Here is a 20,204-nt window from a genome sequence, read left to right as displayed (position 1 = left end):
TTGCCATCGAAGCTGAGGGAGGCTCCCGGCCTGCTCATCCAGAATCCATTTAAGGGCCTGAGGGGGCAGGTTCAAATGGCAGAAGGCAAAACTGGAATTCAATGACAACAAAATAAAAATTGCGATCTTCAACGTTGACCCAGCAGTGATCTTGTAACCATTAACCCGTCCACTAATGCCCATCGAGGAAGGAAATGTGCCATCCTTACCCAGTCTGGTCCACACAGGTTGTCCTGGGGATGTGGGGGAAGAGATAACTCAATCTTAAAGGGTTGGTGATGGTGCAGTGGTAACATGGTTGGACTAGTAATCACCAACTGTGGGGACTTGGGTTCAATCCCACCGTGGAGATGGACAATATATGCCAGCCTAGCCAGTGATGGCGACACTAATGAATTATAGGAAAAACAAACCTTTCTTGGCCATTATATACTGGAGGAAAATGGTCAGTCAGATGACACGAGGGGCTAAAAAAGGTTAAAATCTCGGATCCACATTTGGGCTGAAGAATGTAAACATATGTTGCAGGGGGGATTTGCATAATTTGATAAGAATAGATGCGATGCATTATTAAAGAAAGAGACTCTGCCTATCTCCAGCGCTGTGCGACTGACAGCTTTGCACAACTTTCACTTCACAAAATACAAAAACCAGGCGACCGCCAAGAGAGTTAATTCCCAGGGCAGCAACCAGGCTCTTGTGCAGCTGAACAGGCAAGTTCCTGTCTCTTTAGCAGCTCCAAAGCCTTCTTGAGTCACAGAGTCCTACAGCACTGGGTCCAACAAGTCCATGCTGACCGTAATCCCAAACTAAACCTGCCCCACCTGCCTGCGCTTGGTCCATATCCCTTCAAACCTTTCCTGTTCATGAACTTACCCAAATGTCTTTTGAGTATTGTACAGTATCTGCATCCACCACTCCTTCTGGCAATGCATTCCACCCACGATTCACTCTCTGTGTAAAAACATTGCCCCTCATGTCCTTTTTAAATTTGTCTCCTCTCACCTTAAAAATATGCCCCCTAGTCTTGAACTGCTCCCACTGTAGAGGAAGGACCTTTGTCATTCAACCTACTTATTCTCCTCAGTGATTTTATAAACTTCTATAAGGTCACCCCCTCAACCTCCTACGCTCCAGTGAAAATAGTCCCTGCCTATTCAGCCTCTCTTTTTAACTCAAACCCTCCAGTTCCAGCAACATCCTGGTAAATCTCTGTTGAAGCTTTTCCAGTTTAATAAGGTCCTACCTACAACAGGGCGATCAGAAGTGGACACAGTATTCCAGAAGAGGCCTCACCAATGTTCTGTACAACCTCAACATGACAAACCAACTCCTATCGTCAAAGGTCTGAGCAAGTGTCCTAAACCCCTTCTGTCAACCTGTGTCGTAAGTTTTAAAGAATTATGTACCTGAACCCTTAAGTCTCTCTGTTCTACAACACAACCCAAGGCCACACTATTCATTATATAAGTCCTGCCTGTGTTTGTTTTACCAGAATGCAACACCTCGCTTTTATCTAAATTAAACTCCATCTGCCACTCCTCAACCCATTGACCCAATTGATCAAGATCTCTTTGTAATCTTAGATAACCTTCTTCACCAACTTTGATGTCATCTGCAAATTTACGAATTATTGCCTCCTATAAATCATTTCTATGAATGACAAACGAAAGTGGACTCAGCACCGATCCCTGTGGAACACTGCTGGTCACAGGCCTCCAGTCTGAAAAGAGCCCTCCGCCAGCACCTACCGTCTCCCACCATTATACCAGTTACATAACCAATTCGCAAGTTCATCCTGAATCCCAAGTGATCCCAACTTTACAGGTTAGTCTACCATGTGGAATCCTATCAAAGGCTTTACTAAGCAACACCTATAACTGTGGCTCTCATCAATCTTTTTGGGTTACACCCTCAAAGAAAAACTCAATCAGATGCATGGATCCAGATCTGAAGAGGCCCACCCACGTTCCTTCTGATCTGTAACTCTTAAAATAACCATTTGTTCTCCGCGCCCCCCCCCCCCAACATGGGTCTGGCCCCATTACTGTGCTCCACACCAAACACCATCCCCCCCGTGGTTTAAGATCCTGGTTCTGACTGAGTTAATCTTAAAGTTGCATTGGCTCCACACAGTCAAAAGTTTTAGAGAGGAAAATCAGGCAGTCTGACACAAGGTCCCGATGAAGACACATATAACTAGCTCCACACAGCAACCATGCAATAAACTATGCCTCATTATGGAAGACAAATGCCTCTTCTTGTCAAGGGTCTCTCACAGTTTCACCTGATAATTAGACAGGGCCTTCAACATTGCTTAGAAAGGACGATTTGGTCTGGGTTCAAATCCCACGTGTTCCAGACCTAAAACATCTCTGAACAGGTTGATGAGAAAGGGCGATCAGATACACTTGTGGTGCGCCGGCAGTGTCCCTAGCTCTGGGCCAGGAGGTCTGGATTCACGTCCCTGGGGTTCACTAAAAGTGTCCTTGAATAGGTTGATCCAAACTAACAGGGTAGCTGTGTGGCAGAGCATCAGAGAAAGGAACTGAAATGCCCAACGTTCAACGTGAGTATTACCCAAATGTGGTTGCACTTCATGGGGCATGGTCACTGTAGACAGAGCACAGCTCAGGAAATCTGCTTATACTCAGGGCACAAGCACAGCAAACCTACACAGTTTCTTTTATTAATGCGGCAACAAGGCAAATTTAGAAGGTTGACAGAAAAAGAGAAAGTTTGAAGAACGTTATCACTTTCAGAAGCCTGGGACAATTCGAACTCGAGCTGTGATTTCAGTGGGAGGATTTATTAAGGGTATTTAAAAACCTGTGAAAGGCGATTTTCAGTGTGTTTTAGGCTGTGAGATGGGAGAAAATGTCCATTTTGCCTGTGAAGGAGCAGGAAACCTCCACTGTGGCTGCAGAGACTGTCCAGAAAGTGGCCATTCACAGAGCTGATTGGTAAAGAAAGGCAGGAAAGCCAGAGTAAGCAGTAATAGAGATGCAAGGACGAAAGGGAGGACCGCAGATGCTGGAGATCAGAGTCGAGAGTGTGGCGCTGGAAAAGCACAGCATGTCAGGCAGCATCCGAGGAGCAGGAGAATGGACGTTCCTGGCAAAAGCCCTTCATCAGGCACTGAGCAAGATTTCCTTTTAATCCTCTTGTGGCACATGGAGCTTTCTAGCTGGATTCACATTTACTATCCATCCCTAGTTGTCCCTTGAGAAGGTGATAGTGAGCAGTCCCCTTGAACCGCTGCAGTCCATGTGCTGTAGGTTGACCCACAATGCCCTTAGGGAGGGAATTCTAGGATTTTGACCACTGAAGGAATGGCAATATATTTCCAAGTCGGGACGGCGAGTGGCTTGGAGGGGAAGTATTGAAGAAGAATTGCCACACGGTTTTGTTGGTTAATGGAATTTAAAACTTAATTGGAGATACATCATACAGTATTACTGGAGAATAGACTTTTTCCAAAGTGAATACATTGTTTAAAAATCTGCAATCCCTTCTCTTGTAGCCATAGATTTAATATGGGTGATGCAGTTCAGTTCAGATGTGATACAGTTCAATGGTCACCACTTGGATGTTGATGATGAGAGATTCAATTCGATTGAAGGTCAAGAGTTGATGGTTATCATCAGAACACTCTCATTTTCTATCCCTTTACTCTGTCTCTCTCTCTCTCTCTCTGTGGGTCACTTCTCTACATAATCTATTCCCTTTTCCCACTCTTTTGTCAGCATAAATACTCCCATTTCCCAGCTATTTTCAATTTTGATTAAGTGTTGCTGGACTTGAAATGTTTGTTTTGTTTTCCTTTTCAATAATGCTGCCAGAGCAGTTGAATTTCTGCTTTTGATGAGAAACTCAAATGAACCCACCATATACATACACACTGTGGCTACAATACTAGCTCGGAGGCTAGGAATCCTGCAGCGAGTAACTCACCTCCTGACTCCCCAAAGCCTGTCCACCACCTACAAGGTACAAGTCAGGAGTGGGATGGAATACTCCCCACTTGCTCTGGATGGGGGCAGCTCCAACAACACTCAAGAAGCTCAACACCATCCAGGACAAAGCAGCCCCCGCCTGATTGGCACCACATCCACAAACACACACTCCCTCCACCCCTGATGCTCAGTAGCAGCAGTGTGAACTATCTACAAGATGCACTACGGACATTCACCAAAGATCCTCAGACAGCACCTTCCAAACCCACAACCACTTCCATTTGGAAGGACAAGGGCAGCAGATACAGGGCAACACCACCCCCTGCAACTTCCCCTCCACAACACTCCCCATCCTCACTTGGAAATATATCGCCGTTCCTTCGGTGTCACTGGGTCAAAATCTTGGAATTCCCTCCCTAAGGGCATTGTGGGTCAACCCACAGCAGGTGGACGACAGCAGTTCAAGATGTCAGCTCACCCCCATCTTCTCAAGGGGCAACTAGGGACGGGCAATAAGTGCTGGCCCTGACAGTCACACGCACATCCCACAAGTGAATAGACCAAAGCCCAGTTAGTCTCAGTAATGGTGACCATGAAACTATTGAAGATTGTGGTAAATTCCTGACATTCATTGTAACCAAGGACAAAAGAGATAATTACAAATGCGAGTGTCTGTCCTTAATAACAAGGCCCCATTTAATTGAGTGTTTTATCTAGGGTCTGTAATAAAACCGGAGTCAATGAGGAAGGAAGCTGTCTGCAGTTAGAGCCATACCGGACACAGAGGAAGATTGCGTGCATTGGAGGCCAAACATTATCCAAGGGCATCAACTGTTGAAATTCCTCATTGGCCCAACAATTTCCAACTTCTTCATCAAAGACCTTCTCTTCATCGTAATGTCAGAGGTGGGGGATGTTCGCCAATGATTGCGCAATGTTCAGCACCATTCATCACTCCTCAGGCGCCAAAGCAATCCATATCCATATGCAGCAAGGCCTGAACAATAGCCAGGCTTAGGGTGATGGTTGTCTCTCTCTTATTGGAGATGGTCACCGCTGGGCGTTTGTGTACCGCGAATGTTACTTGCCACTCGGGATTGACTGGGCTTGCTCTCACTGGAACGGAGAAGAATGGGGGGACACTCGTAGAAACATGTAAAATCCTAATGGGACCGACCAGGCTAGATGTGGGAAGGATGTTCCCGATGTTGGGGAAGTCCAGAACTGGGGGTCACAGTCTAAGAACAAGGGGTAAGCCGTTCATGACTGAGATGGAGAAGAATTTTTTCACTTGGAGAGTTGTGAATCAGTGGGATTCTCTCCCACTGTTGGGGTCAGTCCGTTAGATATATCCAAGAGGAGCTGGGCATGATCCTTGAGGCTAGAGGGACCAAGGGATACAGAGAGAAAGCGGGAATGGGATACTGACGTTGCATGATCAGCCATGATCATATGGAAGGGTGGTGTGGGCTCGAAGGGCCGAAGGGTCTCCTCCTGCCCCTATTTTCTCTGTTTCTTGTCAGCCCAAGCCGGGATAACATCCAGGTCTTGCTGCATGTGAACATTCAATCCCCAAGGAGCTGAGGGTGGTGCTGAACCATTCAGATTTCTGAATCAAACTTGATTGTGGGAGACAGTGACATAGCACCGTTGGGCAGGTGAATCACTCCGGGAGATCTGAATCTGAATTAATGACAAAATTCAAATTCAGTAAAGATCTGGAAGAGAACAGCTAGGCTGTTGATGTAACCACTGTTGAATCTGGTTCACTAGTGTTTCTCAGGAAAGAAGAGGTCTATGATCTTCATCCAATCTGACCTGCAGCTAGAACTGGGAGCCGTATCTTATCTCGCTCTGGGCATTAAGTGTTGGCCTAGCCAGCGATGAACACATCCCAGGAGCTGATAATCACAAGAATCCAAATCCCACCACCTACCATGCCATCTCCACCTCCTTGCATTTCCACACAGAGGAGCCCGTTAAATAGGTGGCCAGACCATTTTCCGCTCTCCGACCCGTCAAGACTTTAACTCAATACAACTGAAAGGAATCAGAAACGAAAACAGAAATTGCTGGAGAAGCTCGGCCGCTCTGGCAGCTTCCGCGGGAGAGAGATCAGAGTTCCCGTTTTGGGTCAGTGGACTGTCTTATGGGCACAGCAGAAACACAGCTCTTGTGAAACCTTCTGATAAAACAACCATTGCCTAATGAACTGAAATGATGCCTTGTTCTGAGAATAAGGAAGTGCACTGGGTCTTGTGTTCCGGCACATTCTTCAAATAACGAGAAACGTGAAGAAACTCGAGGATCTCTGATTCTGGATCCTCAGAAATGAGAAGCGATGGCTCATTGTGGTCCCTGATGAGGGAGGGAGGCGGGCTTTTCGATAACGTAAGGTAGGCCATTTCATATATATAATTCCAGTTACACCACACTGTAAACTTTTGCTATAAATTCTGTACCTTATGATCTTCTACTCTTATGAAGGAGCGTCGCTCCGAAAGCTAGTGCTTCCAAATAAACCTGTTGGGCTATAACCTGGTGTTGTGTGATTTTTAACTTTGTCCACCCCAGTCCAACACCGGCACCTCCACATCAGGTTGTACACCAGAGTGGTCTGAATGATCCTTTTCTGTAATTCATGTCTTTCTGAGACAGGTATCCTTTGTGAGGAGTCATTGGGGGGGGGGGGGGGGGTGGTATTGTAAAGGGTTACCATGGTTTCCAGAGGCTGGGGCTGTAGCAGAAGTTTTTAGAGCTGACCTGGGTGGGGTGGGGTGGAGTGGAGAGGTTGGCGGAGTGGGAGGGGAACAGGGAGACCGAGGGGTAAACCCAGTGAGGGGGGAGGGAGTGGGGGGTGGGGGGAGCAGAATCCAGTGGGTGGGAATATCAAGGCAGTGCGTTTGCCTACCGAGACCCGGGGAGTGTGGAGAGAGAGTATCAGTGTTTTAGGCAGGTTGCCCATCGCCCCCACCTTGGTCTGGATATACTACTACAACAACCTCAGCACCTCTTGGAGCACCTAAAGATTGCTTTCGGAGACCGAGCCATTGAGACCAAAGTTTGGCGGTGGTGAACTAGATATGAGACAAGTGTCCCCCCCCCCAAGGTGGAAGAGGTTAAGGAGCATCTTTAAGGTTGAGGGAGGTAGTGTGTGGGGTAGGGAGTGAATTCCAGAAAGCTAGGCCCGAGCAGTTGATAGCAGAACAAGGGATGGGTCTGAGGACATGTGAGGAACTTGGCTTGGAGGAACAGGGAGACTTCATCAAGCTGGAAAAGGCGATGGGAATGGCGACAGGGCTATGGCCGGTGGGGACATAAAAATGAAGCTGGGAATCTTCAAATTGAGCAATCCCTTGACTCAGTCTTGACGTGAGAGTACGGGCTGCAGATGAGGTCCAGATTGGGAGATCCAGACACGACGGGATTCGGAAAAGTAGCCATTGCGTCAGGTTTCAATCCCAAAGTGTGATTCCTGATGAAGGGCTCTTGCCTGAAACGTTGACTCTCCTGCTCCTTGGAAGCTGTCTGACCTGCTGTGCTTTTCCAGCACCGCACTCTTCGACTCCAATCTCCAGTTCCTGCAGTCCCCACTTTCTCCTGGACCCTAATTATAGTCGGGAGTGTGGCGCTGGAAAAGCACAGCAGGTCAGGCAGCATCCGAGGAGGATATAATGAGGACTTTCGCCTGTCGCTGGAGCTTTCGCCATGGACCCTAATTATAGGTGCACTTGTCCCAGTTATGGATGGACATGGTGGCTCACTGGGATAGTCTGCGCATTTACTTGCTCTCAATGTTACTGATCGCGATGGGTCCGGCACGCTGCTGTACTGCCAGCTCATTGAGGGGCAGATGGATTTGGCGAGACAGTTCAGCCTGACTGAGAATGGCCAGGCACAGACAATGAGAGATCTCTTCAGAAAGGTGTTTGCTGACAGCAGCCGTGCAAGGTGATAACATTTAGCAACACACTGCCGAGGCTATTTCTGGCTTCCCTGACGTCAGGAGTTGCCATGGCGATCTGGGGGCTGACACACACACACACACACAGACACACACACATGGGTCTCTTGCGTACGTGTCTGTTGCCAAGGGGATGCGGTTGCCAAGGTTACGGTGCATCCTGGCTCCGGGACCAGGGATGAAGGATTGACAGCTAAGGGTTGCCTCAGGTGACAGATTCCACTCCCTCCCGACACACACACACACACACCCCTCTCTCAAGCCCAGCACAGGGCTGACTCTGTTGAGTAAAGACGCAGAAGTGGGGAAGGAGAGAGGGCAGAAACCAGCAAAGGCAGCAGCTGGGAGCGAGCGAGAGAGAACACGGATTTTTGCCAAACAGAGGACCGTCAGGATAAACTGTAGATCCAGCCGGAGCAGCGTGGAACAGAGGATGTGTAAGCTTTGATCCAGGGTAAGTCTCTTATTGTGCAAAAGCACACTAGGCAACACAAGTCAATTCTGATTTAATCTTCAAAGGGATCGAATTGTGAGGCTGGGAGGGAGGGGGAGTGACCACAGAATCACCTGTAAACTGACCTTCCTTTGTTCAACTTCTGTCATAATAGTGGGACCTTCTGGGGATGTTTTCCACAGCACATTTACTCAGCAATTCAAAAAAAAATGCCTTTCCAATGAATTCATCCTCATTGAGGTTAACTCATTGTGTTCCACAACAAGATGGGCTAACAGAACATAAGCCACAATGTTAAGAAGGTTGTAACTGGGTTTTAAAACTAAATTTCTCCGTGCCATTCCACACAGAGGAACCTGTTAAATACATGATCAGAGAAGCAACAGACCATTTTCCCCGTCTACGACCCAACAAGAGCTTAACTCAATCAAAACCGAGAGAACTATGAATGCTGTAAATCAGGAATGAAAAGCTCAGCAGCATCCCTGGGAGAGAGATCAGAGTTCACGTTTCGGGTCAGTCCTGAGGAAGGGTCACTGAAACGTTAACTCTGATTTCTCTCCATAGATGCTGCCAGACCTGCTGAGCTTTTCCAGCAATTCCTGTCAGAGTTTGACTCAACGCCAGTCAGCAAGATTACCATCACTGTGACGTTGTTTAACAGTGAAGGAGATAGTGTGTGTGTGTGTGTGTGAGAGAGAGAGAAAGAGAGCGTGAGACCGACTAAAAAAAAGGAAGTGAAGATGGAGTGAGAGTGAATCGGCGGAAATAAACAAGACTGAGAAGGAGAGAGTAGTCAACTGAGATACCGCACAAAAGTAAATGAGAGAAGGAAAGTAAGACACAGAGAGGTTCAGAGATGGAGAGTGAGAACTCGAAATAAAGATGGGGGTACGAGATATGGCTCATTCCAAATGAGGCAGGATTTATACTGGGATCTAGAATCTGTACTGAAGACAAAAAAAAAAATGCTGGAGATCACAGTGGGTCATGGAGAGAGAGCAAGCTAACCTTTTGAGTTTGGATGACCGCTCATCATAATGTACAGTAACTTGCCACGCAGCTGAGCTGCTCTGTTCTGGGGCTTATGCTTATACAAGCCCAACCACTCCCTGAAAGAGTGAAGTTCACCCATTCACTGGATGAAGACATTTCTCCTGAATTCCCAATGGGATTTATCAGGGTGAGCTTACATCCCCTGTTCCCACGAACAAGGGAAATTTGCTTGAGGTCTGGCCCATCAAAACCTCTGTTAACATCTTTGCAGGTCACTCCCATGGACATCTCTTTTCCCAGATAAAAATGTCCCATTCAGCTCTGATGTTGACTGGTCACAATACCTGTACTACTATAATTCTTACAAATGTGCTTCCTCACTGCCTGCCTCTCAGTATCAGGGTAGTACGGCCAAACCAAAGTTCGATATAAACTTAACTTCACTTCTGTGTGTGTATGTGTGTTCAATTCTAGGCTAGAAACAGACCCCAGTCCTTGGATTTAAATTGGGTGCTGATTTAAAAAGCCAGATTATGGCATTTCCTTTCATCAACATTGGAGGTTCCAAACACAGCATGATCCAAAGTCAAGCCTCATTATGTGCAGCTTGCAAACAGAGGCGATAATCTTATCACCTCTAAACTTGGGTAAAAATGGAGGCCACGTTTTAACGAGTATATCTTTAGCTGCATATGTCAATGGGATTATAATTAGGACAAGAGATTCATTTTCACTCGAGGAACGACTGTCTCCAAGAATTTGTACACAGAATGGCGAGGTGGCACCTCATGGCATCTCTTCACATGTTGGCACTGAGCCCCCAGGATCAGCTCAACAATGGCAAAGTGTTGCACTCATGACCCTGAGCAAGCAAGCCCCAGTGTGAGGGTCAGTGCGCAGACTAGTCTTCAGGACTCACCTCTTGGTAGGGTTTAAGGGGTTATGGCTATATTCAATGGCTTTTGATACCAACACCAGCTCAATTACACTTCCTAGAAATGCTATAGATTTATAGGCAAGTGGAGTAGTTTGCTTTGGGATGATGGGAACTGGTTGGATTGAAGAGTCTGTTTCCGTGCTGTCTAACTCTATGACTTAAAATGGAAACTGAGGGATTGAGGGTGCCTCCATGTTCCCCCATTGCTTATTTTTCCCATGTCTCCCCGCCACCCCTCCCCCCACCACCCATGAGAGGAAACACCTTTTCCTACATTTTCTATCACTTCAAGATGTCAATGGATTCATCAAGTCTTTTCCGAGCGTTGTTGTTGTAATTGTACTGTCATAGTGTAAAACAAAACATGGCCATCATTTTCACAAGTAAGCAATGAGGTAATGCCAGATCAGGGATAATTATTAGTCAGAACACCAACAGGGGACAGCCTATGCTCCTTCAGAGAGTAGCACAGTATATCAACATGAGAGGACATAAAAGGCGTTGGCTTAACATACCCACCGAGTATGGTCCTGAAGTGTCAGTTCAAATATTAGAGATGTACAGCACGGAAACAGACCCTTCAGTCCAACTCGTCCATGCCGACCAGATATCCTTGGATAAGCACATGGATGATGATGGGATGAGATTACATTGGTTCACAGGTCGGCACAACATTGAGGGCCGAAGGGCCTGTTCTGCGCACTAATGTTCTATATTCTATGTTTGAACCTCATCTTTTCCCACCTGCCAGCACCTGGCCCATATCCCTCCAAACCCTTCCTATTCATACACCCATCCAGATGCCTTTTCAATGCTGTAATTGTACCAGCCTCCACCACCAGCTCATTCCATACACATACCAGCCTCTGTGTGAAACAGTTGTCCCGTAGGGGCACTTGAAACATTAAACGTCAGGCCCATCTGTGGCTTTAACAATATCACCCCACCAACCCTCACCTTTAAGCTCAAGATGGAATTCAGTGAACCCCCGCATTGAGGTGAGGGACATCATTCAGTGGCAATGAAGGTCATCGAACCCCTACAGTGCTGAAAGAGGCCATGCAGCCCATTGTGTCGGATCCTTCAGCCTATCCCTGTAACCTTGAATTTCCCATGGCCAATCCACCCTAACCTGCACATCCCTGGACACTATAGTGTGGCCAATCCACCCTAACCTGCACATCCCTGGACACTATAGTGTGGCCAATCCACCCTAACCTGCACATCCCTGGACACTATAGTGTGGCTAATCCACCCTAACCTGCACATCCCTGGACACTATAGTGTGGCTAATCCACCCTAACCTGCACATCCCTGGACACTACAGTGTGGCCAATCCACCCTAACCTGCACATCCCTGGACACTATAGTGTGGCCAATCCACCCTAACCTGCACATCCCTGGACACTATAGTGTGGCTAATCCACCCTAACCTGCACATCCCTGGACACTATAGTGTGGCCAATCCACCCTAACCTGCACATCCCTGGACACTACAGTGTGGCCAATCCACCCTAACCTGCACATCCCTGGACATTATAATGTGGCCAATCCACCCTAACCTGCACATCCCTGGACACTATAGTGTGGCTAATCCACCCTAACCTGCACATCCCTGGACACTATAGTGTGGCCAATCCACCCTACCCTGCACATCCCTGGACATTATAATGTGGCCAATCCACCCTAACCTGCACATCCCTGGACCCTATAGTGTGGCCAATCCACCCTATCCTACACATCCCTGGACACTATAGTGTGGCCAATCCACCCTAACCTGCACATCCCTGGACACTATAGTGTCGCCAATCCACCCTAACCTGCACATCCCTGGACATGATAGTGTGGCCAATCCACCCTAACCTGCACATCCCTGGACACTATAGTGTGGCCAATCCACCCTAACTTGCAAATCCCTGGACACTATAGTGTGGCCAATCCACCCTAACCTGCACATCCCTGGACACTATAGTGTGGCCAATCCACCCTAACCTGCACATCCCTGGATTGTGGGAGGAAACCGGAGCACCTGGAGGAAACCCACATGGACACGGGGAGAATGTGCAAACTCCACACGGACAGTTGCCCAAGGGTGGAATCGAACCCAGGGACCCTGGCGCAGTGAGGCAGCCGTGTTAACCACTGAGCCATCAGCATCTCTGGGCTCCAGGTGGGCATCACAATGGAGAACAGCTCTCCAGTGACACCCACTGGTGGCAAACCGAGTAAATGAGTCCGGAACAGGAGCTGCCCATTCGACCCCTGAAGCCTACCCCACCAGGCCATGGAGGACCACACGGTGTAGACCCAGCCGCACCTTCCTTCACAACCCCGCATACCCTTTGACTCCCTGTGGGATCAATCCCAGGTTCAGGAAGGAAGTGGGACAGCGAACAGGAAATCTTTGGAAGATGTCTATCTCTTTATCCTTTCACGGGGACCTTGGGAGCATTTGTGGCCCATCCCCAATTAGCCTTGAGCTGAGTGAGAACCTTGGTTTGGGGGGGGGGGGGGGGGGTTCAGAGAGGCTGTGGGTGCAGGCTGGGAGAGGATGGGTCAATCCCTTCCCTGGAGGAAGGTCACTTGTTTCCCCCCCCCCCCCCTCCACCCCACCCTCAAAGAATTAACTCTGCTTTCTCTTTCCACAGACCTGCTGAGTTGCTCCAGCAAATTCTAGTGGCGAACCAGAGGGTGGGGGTGTTTTGTATTTTGTATTTTTTTTTTGGAAACCCACAATTGGTTAAATTCCCCACATTTCTGGCTCCAGCCCACCTTGCAGTCGGACAAAGGCAGGTTTTTGATTTTGTTTGAGGAGCCCCTGGTCGGTCTGGAACGCCAGAGCCGTGCTGCGGGGCGTGAAACCAGAGAATGTGACTTGGTGAGGGGAGGTTAGCATATTTCTGCAACAAATAATTTAAAAAACAAATACAGAGCTGCCAGGCAAGATTAGCATCACAGGCTTGTGAGGGGTACAAAATAACCAAGCCGTTTGTCTGCAGACCAGGAGTGAGCTCCAGAAATAGTTGTCAGAGAGGGGGAGGAGTTTTGCAGAGGGTTGGCTAGCGTTTATGAAAAAAAAACATATAAATGTATTGCAACAGTTTAGATAACCCACCTTCTGCTCACGGCACACATTTGCTTTCGAGGAAGGAGTAACTCCAGTCGGAACTAGAAGAGGATTTTTTTTATATAACTTTTCCAGACACTTCCCACTGTGAGTAAGATGTGAGATTTTTCTCTCTCCTGAAATGAGGGAGGACCTGTGAACGGTAAAGGGAAATGTGTGTTAATTTGACTAGCATTCCGGAGAGCTCTGATCTTTTCCATTCTGAAATGTTGGAATTAAACAGCGGATTGGGGTGTAAAGCAGCGTCGGTGAGAGCAGCTGAAGGCGGGTTTATATCTCTGTGTGTGTGTGTGTGTGGTATGTCGACTGGTTTGTATTGGAGGTAAGTAAATTCCCCACCACCTCCACTGCTACACATGAATGATCGCCCACCCTCCTCCTTTTTAAAACAGTCAGTGTCTCTCTGTGTGTTCGTGAGAAGCCGAGAGATTCTGCTCTGGGAAAGATTGAGCTCTGGATTTCACTTTCAACGTAACTTGCTCACCATCTCCCCAGCCCCACTCTGAGTCAGTCCCTATCCTCCTCCCCATTCTCAGATTGAATGTGACAGTGTGCCCAGTCACTAACAGCTGAGCATTGTGCAAGTTTTGTTTCTCCTTATGTAACTCGTCAGCCCTGTTAATAATCACTTTGTTATCCCTGGGTTCAGTTACTCCAGTAAATCAGAGAGTGATTTAAAATTCCAAATCACAAAAGGGCACCATCTAGTCGTGCATTCACTGAGATCTCCCTAGCCTGCAAACTATTGAGAATGCCTGATGTTAGTCAGTGCACTAATGGTCACCATGTCTTCAGCTGTCCTAGTAACCAAACTGCAGAACAATCTTTTCCATTTCCCTCTGCTTCCCAGCTCTTTAAATTCCTTTTATTTCCAAAGCAGAAAGAAAGCAGCTTCTTTGTCTACACTATTGGTCATCAGCCATTGCTGTGTGGCTCAGTGTCATATTTTGTATTGTTCCTGTGTGCACCTTGGGTTTGTATCCTGTGCCAACGGTGCCATACAGAAGAAAGTTATTGTTGATTGAGTCGAGTGTTAAACGCAGTTGCCTGTAGTGTTGTTCATTTTACACTTTTGAGGAGCTGGTGTTGTGACTGACATTTGCAACAAACACACACAGATATACGCACTCAGACACACACACAGACTCACACACCACACAGACAGACACAACACACAGACAGACACACCACACAGACAGACACACCACACAGACACACACACACACAACACACAGACACACACACATACACAGACACACACAACACACAGACACACACACATACATACAGACACACACACATACATACATACACACACACAGACAGACACACACAACACACAGACAGACACACACACACAGACACACAACACACAGACAGACACACACAACACACAGACACACACACATACATACAGACAGACACACACAACACAGATACACATACATGCACAGACACACAGACCAACACACATACAGACACACTTACACACACACATACATACATACACACACACAGACACACAGACACACACGTACAGACAAACACACGCACACACAGAGGAGGATTTCGACATACCCTTGACAGGAAGATGGCTATTTTTAATTTCGCTGCGTAGCTAACCCAGATTGCAAAGACCTCTGGCGTTACTTAATCTTCTTGCACTTCAGCCCAAATATTTTTTATTTACTGGAAGTGCAAGTTGATAACATCACTGGAACATTAGTGGCAGGCAGGGCTGACACAGCGCGTTCTTATTGAGAGATTTATATGTTGAGGGAGTGAATTAAAGTTGACTTGAAAGAAAGTGGGAGAGGTTTGCACGAGGATTGAATGATGGGCAGCAAGAAAAAGAGGCAACTTTTTCGAAACTTCCAGGAGCAGTTTGCTGCCTGACTGAATGCTCATTTGGAACTTCCGACAGTCCTGTCTTCCTGGGAATGGTTTCAAGGGTCCTTACGCTATTAAATGCCAGCCCTCACTTTTTGCCATGGCGTTTAATTTGTAATGAGTGCACACATGCAGCAATGTTTTCAAACTGACAGGGAAGCCATGAGCCTGAGGGTATTGGCTGAGAGGCTGTAACCCCTCAGTGACCTGTGGCATCCTATGTAATTCCCCTCCATGAGGAACTGCTTGGGTTATTTACATATGAACAACAGCGGGTCCCATAATCCTCTCACAAACACGGGGCCAACGGACTGATCTGCTGAGCTCTGAGAAGGTCCCTTTTGGGGGTTCACATCAGGACTTGCCTTTCCCCACCCTACGGCCTGAATCAATTTGGGATTCAGAGGGGATTTACAGACAGGATCGTGCTCCCCCTTTGGTCGTTGCCATGTGTGGCTCCCTGTTCAGGCTAACGTATCGAGGAGCCTTGAGATATTCAGCCAGTAGTGGTCTGTCTGTTGTTTCTGAGTTGAATGACCACCCGTTTGTCAGGAATGCCAGACCAACCTCCCCTCTCCTGGGCACACAGGCTGTGATGTCCGATGCTGTCCAATGCCCTTTCAGCGCGTCGGTGCCAAGGCTAACTAGTCCTGATTTGGAGATGCCGGTGTTGGACTGGGGTGTACAAAGTTAAAAATCACACAACACCCGGTTATAGTCCAACAGGTTTAATTGGAAACACTAGCTTTCGGAATGCTACTCCATCAGGTGGTTGTGGAGTACACAATTGTAAGACACAGAATTTATAGCAAAAAGTTACAGTGTGATGTAACTGAAATTATAACATTGAAAAATACCTTGATTGTTAAGTCTCTCATGTGTTAGACTGACCATGATAGTTTCACTTCTTTCATATGTAAATCACAAAACTTTTTTTAAAAGTTATATTCTCAGGTTAACTGTAACAATTGGTGTCAGGCCAGATAAGATGTTGAAGGTGTTAGCCCCCTATGTTCTGTTGTCTGTGCCATAATGTTTAGACTGATTCTAATCTAAAACATTAGTTCACAGAGTCTTACATAGATTCATGCAATTTTTGAGCAAAGTACAATGTAACTCTGCAAGTACAAATTCACCCCACAAATATATATGTGTATATGTGCATGTGGGTTTGTGTGTGGGGGGGGAAGGGGGGGGGGGGGGGGGGGGGGGGCGGTTGTGAGTGTGAGAGAGTGTATATATGTGTGTGAGTGTCAAGTGGTCTAAGTCTGTGCGAGGGTGCATGTGTGAGTGTGGGAGAGTGTATGTCTGCAGGAGCATGTGTGAGTGTCTGGGGTCGGGGGGTTGTGAGTGTATGAGAGAGAGAGTGTATATGTGTGTGTGTGAGTGTAAAGGGGATTAGGTCTGTGAGAGGGTGCATGTGTGAGTGTGGGAGAGTGTATGTCTGCAGGAGCATGTGTGAGTGTCTGGGGTGGGGGGGTTGTGAGTGTATGAGAGAGAGAGTGTATATGTGTGTGTGTGATTGTAAAGGGGACTAGGTCTGTGAGAGGGTGCATGTGTGAGTGTGTGTCTCTGTAGGAGTGTGTGTGTATGTGGGGTGGGGGGTTGTGAGTGTCTGTGAGAGACAGTGTATATGAGTGTGTGAGTGTAAAGTGTCTAAGTCTGTGAGAGGATGCATGTGTGAGTGTGGGAGTGTGTGTCTCTGTAGGAGTGTGTGTGAGAGAGTGTGTGTGTCTGTAGGAGTGTGAGTGTGTGCGTCTGTAGGAGTGTGTGTGTGTATGAGTGTGTCTGTAGGAGTGTGTGTGTGAGTATGGGAGTGTGAGTGTCTGTAGGAGTGTGTGTGTGTGGGGGGGGGGAGTGTGTGTGTCTGTAGGGATGTGTGTGTGAGTGTGGGAGTGTGAGTGTCTGTAGGAGTGTGTCTGTAGGAGTGTATGTGTGAGTATGGGAGTGTGAGTGTGTGTGAGTGTGTGTGTCTGTAGGGGTGTGTGTGAGTGTGGGAGTGTGAGTGTCTGTAGGAGTGTGTGAGTGGGAGTATGGGACTGTGAGTGTCTGTAGGAGTGTGTGTGTGTGGGAGTGTGTGTGTCTGTAGGAGTGTGTGAGTGTGGGAGTGAATGTGGGAGTGTGTGTCTGTACGAGTGTGTGTGTGAGAGTGTGTGTGTCTGTATGAGTGTGTGATATGGGAGTATGTGTGAATGAGTGTGAGAGTGTGTGTGAGTGTGTGTGTCTGTAGGAGTGTGTATGTGTGTGAGTGTGTGTGTGTGTGTGGGAGTGTGGGAGTGTGTGTCTGTAGGAGTGTGTGTGTGAGTGAGTGTGGGAGGGTGTGTGTCTGTAGGAGTGTGTGTGTGAGTGAGCGTGGGACTGTGTGTGTCTGTAGGAGTGTGTGTTTGTGTGTGAGAGTGAGTGTGGGAGTGTGTGTGTCTGTAGGAGTGTGTGTGTGTGAGCGTGGGACTGTGTGTCTGTAGGAGTGTGTGTATGTGTGAGTGAGTGTGGGAGTGTGTGTATCTGTAGGAGTGTGTGTGTGTGTGTGAGAGTGAGCGTGGGAGTGTGTGTGTCAATAGGAGTGTGTGTGTGTGTGTGAGAGTGAGCGTGGGAGTGTGTGTGTCTGTAGGAGTGTGTGTGTGTGTGTGTATGTGTGTGTCTGGGGTGGGTAGCTACGAGAAGCGAGTGGTTAACGTGGTGTCTCAATTATCTTGTCTGTGTGCCAGGTAACGCCAGGCGGTTGGGAGGTTTCCCAGAGAGATGTCTGCAGCAGCTGAGGCCTACCAGGCGGTGGGCGAGCGGAAGACTGAAGGCTGGCAGGATCGGACTCAGCTCCCTCCGGCGGTGGACCTCCGAGCACCGCGCCTGTCCTTCACAGATGAGGCGGTGTCTTTGCTGACCACCAACGGCCTACTGGCCCGGTCCCTGCTGGGCACCCGGCAGATCAAGCACAAGGGCACCAACTCGGTGAGCCGCAGGAAGCGGGAGTTCATCCCGGATGAGAAGAAGGACAACACATACTGGGACAAGCGCAGGAAGAACAACGAGGCGGCCAAGAGGTCGCGCGAGAAACGGCGGGTGAATGACCTGGTCCTTGAGCAGCGGGTCATCGCCCTGCTGGAAGAGAATGCTAGGCTGAAGGCCGAACTTCTGGCTTTGAAGTTCAGGTTTGGCCTACTGAAGGACCCCTCTGAGGTGCCAGCTGCCCACAGTAATGCCCAGTCCCTCCACTGTGTCACTGCCGCCCAGCCAGCTTTCCTATCCAGGGCCTATGGGATGCAGCCAGTGGACAACAAGAGTTTTCCAAGCGGGAGTCAGCCATTTGGAGGCGACCCCAGTGTGGAGCAGGAGCCCTGTGCCGTCTCCGAGGACTCTGGCATCTCCACGCCCGGAAGCTCCAACATGGGAAGCCCCGTCTTCTTCGACGAGCAGCTGAGCGACCAGGACAAGTTCCCGCCAAGCCCCGAGGACCCCCGTTTGGAAGGCCAGCTGTCACCTGACGGCGAGGCGGACATCGGACGGGCGTTCACCGGGGACGGCCTGAAGCCTCCCCGTGGTCCCGAGCTGACCGAGACGGTCAAAAGCCTGCCCCACAAGCTGCGCTTCAAGGTGGGCGCTGGGATGGAAGAGATGGACGTGAAGGTGAAGCTCCTCCAGCTGGCAGGGGGCAGCCTTGGCAGAGGGACCGCTGACCAACCCTCCGGCCAGGTCAGGGGGCAACAGCAAGGATGCTACGCCAACGCACTCCTGCCTCCAGACGAGCGGGGAACAGGCTCTGGCGTGGTCCCTCCCGCTTGGAGGACCCCTGTTGGACTCTCTCCAGATGAGAGCAGAAGTGGTCTCCACTGTAGGTATTTGCGAGAAGCCACCCCGTTCAGCACCCAAGGAACCCCAGGCTATCCGAAAGACACTCTGAAGGAGGATTCTGCCTACAAATCTGAAAACAGTGCCCTTAAGCATCAGCTGGCTTCCCTCTCAGCCGAGGTGGAACAGCTGAAGAAGATGTTCTCTCAACAAATGTATCCCAATCTGAATTGAGGGCTGTGTCCGACGCTGTGTACATCTCTTTCGGTTTCTTTCCCCCATTTTCGGTTTGGTTCCCCTGTTGAGTAGTTTAAGTTATTTGCAGATACCCGGAGTCCGTGCGAACCTGTATTTATTGTGGTGGCTGTAAATAGACAATGTGTGTAAATATATTTTTACTCTTTATTTTCTAACTGATCACTGTCATTGTAATAAATTCTTCAAAGCTCTTCAGGCGATGGAAATTCTTCACATTCATAACTGCCTTTTTTACCTTCGGGATAGCCACCAGTCTCTCTCGCTCTGGCTTGCAAAAGGATTTGCACCTTTTGTTTTTCAAATGCACTTAATTTTGATCCCCTCCGGCAAGGTTTAGGGACAGGAGCTGGCAAGTAAAGTTAAGATTAAGCAAGTCCACATGGACCCTCCAAAGAGTAACACATCCATTCCCCTCGCCTATATTTACCCCTGACTAATGCACCTATCACTATTGACAATTTAGCGTGGCCGATTCACCTAACCCACACACCTTTGGATTGTAGGAGGAAACCCACGCAGACACAGGGAGAACGTGAAAACTCCACACAGACAGTCGCCCGAGGTGGGAATCAAACCTGGGTCCCTGGCGCTGTGAGGCTGCAGTGCCAACCGCTGAGCCACCGTGCCACCCATAGCTGGGATTCATATCTGGGATTGGTGGGACAAGGTGTAGGTGGGGGGGAAGCAGGGAGGACCGGACTGAGCAGTGCTGCCCCCTACAGACAAATAACTTGGCCGATCCTGGTAAAGAATAGAACATAGTGAAGTGTGTGTTACTGGAAAAGCACAGCAGGTCAGATAGCATCCGAGAAGCAGGAGAATCGACGTTTTGGGCCGGA

General features: G+C 48.5%; 1 protein-coding gene and 1 long non-coding RNA gene across 8 annotated transcripts in view; one reads left to right on the top strand and one right to left on the bottom strand.

The window, feature by feature from the left end:
* The window catches only part of LOC122552201 (uncharacterized), a 40,241-nt gene extending 25,106 nt beyond the window's left edge, over window positions 1-15,135 (bottom strand). Inside the window, exons 1-2 of one of the 3 annotated variants that reach the window (XR_015754475.1) lie at window positions 15,013-15,135; window positions 13,423-13,567 (exon numbers count right to left, since the gene is read on the bottom strand). This is a non-coding gene — a long non-coding RNA (uncharacterized LOC122552201). Of the gene's footprint in view, window positions 1-13,422; window positions 13,568-13,918; window positions 13,962-14,402; window positions 14,510-15,012 lie in introns of those variants that run through there. The other 2 variants (XR_015754474.1, XR_015754473.1) reach the window with 2 other exon arrangements.
* nfil3-6 (nuclear factor, interleukin 3 regulated, member 6) lies at window positions 8,221-19,556 on the top strand. Of its 5 annotated transcripts, none has more exons than XM_043694796.2 (2): window positions 8,221-8,374; window positions 18,030-19,556. In XM_043694796.2, the coding sequence occupies exon 2, from the start codon at window positions 18,064-18,066 to the stop codon at window positions 19,339-19,341; it is 1,278 nt and encodes a 425-aa protein (XP_043550731.2). In that variant the 5' UTR covers window positions 8,221-8,374; window positions 18,030-18,063; the 3' UTR covers window positions 19,342-19,556. The 5 variants fall into 5 exon arrangements, with proteins under 5 accessions (XP_043550731.2, XP_043550730.2, XP_043550732.2 ...); XM_043694795.2 differs by lacking the exon at window positions 8,221-8,374 and adding an exon at window positions 13,365-13,521; XM_043694797.2 differs by lacking the exon at window positions 8,221-8,374 and adding an exon at window positions 13,553-13,682.
* Window positions 19,557-20,204: the final 648 nt, after the last annotated feature.

Source organism: Chiloscyllium plagiosum, unplaced genomic scaffold (genome assembly GCF_037043375.1).
Source record: "Chiloscyllium plagiosum isolate Xiang-an unplaced genomic scaffold, Cpla_swu_hap1 HiC_scaffold_45, whole genome shotgun sequence".
Taxonomy (NCBI): domain Eukaryota; kingdom Metazoa; phylum Chordata; class Chondrichthyes; order Orectolobiformes; family Hemiscylliidae; genus Chiloscyllium; species Chiloscyllium plagiosum.
The sequence above is the reverse complement of the archived record's forward strand: the minus strand, read 5'-3'. Positions and strand labels throughout refer to the sequence as shown.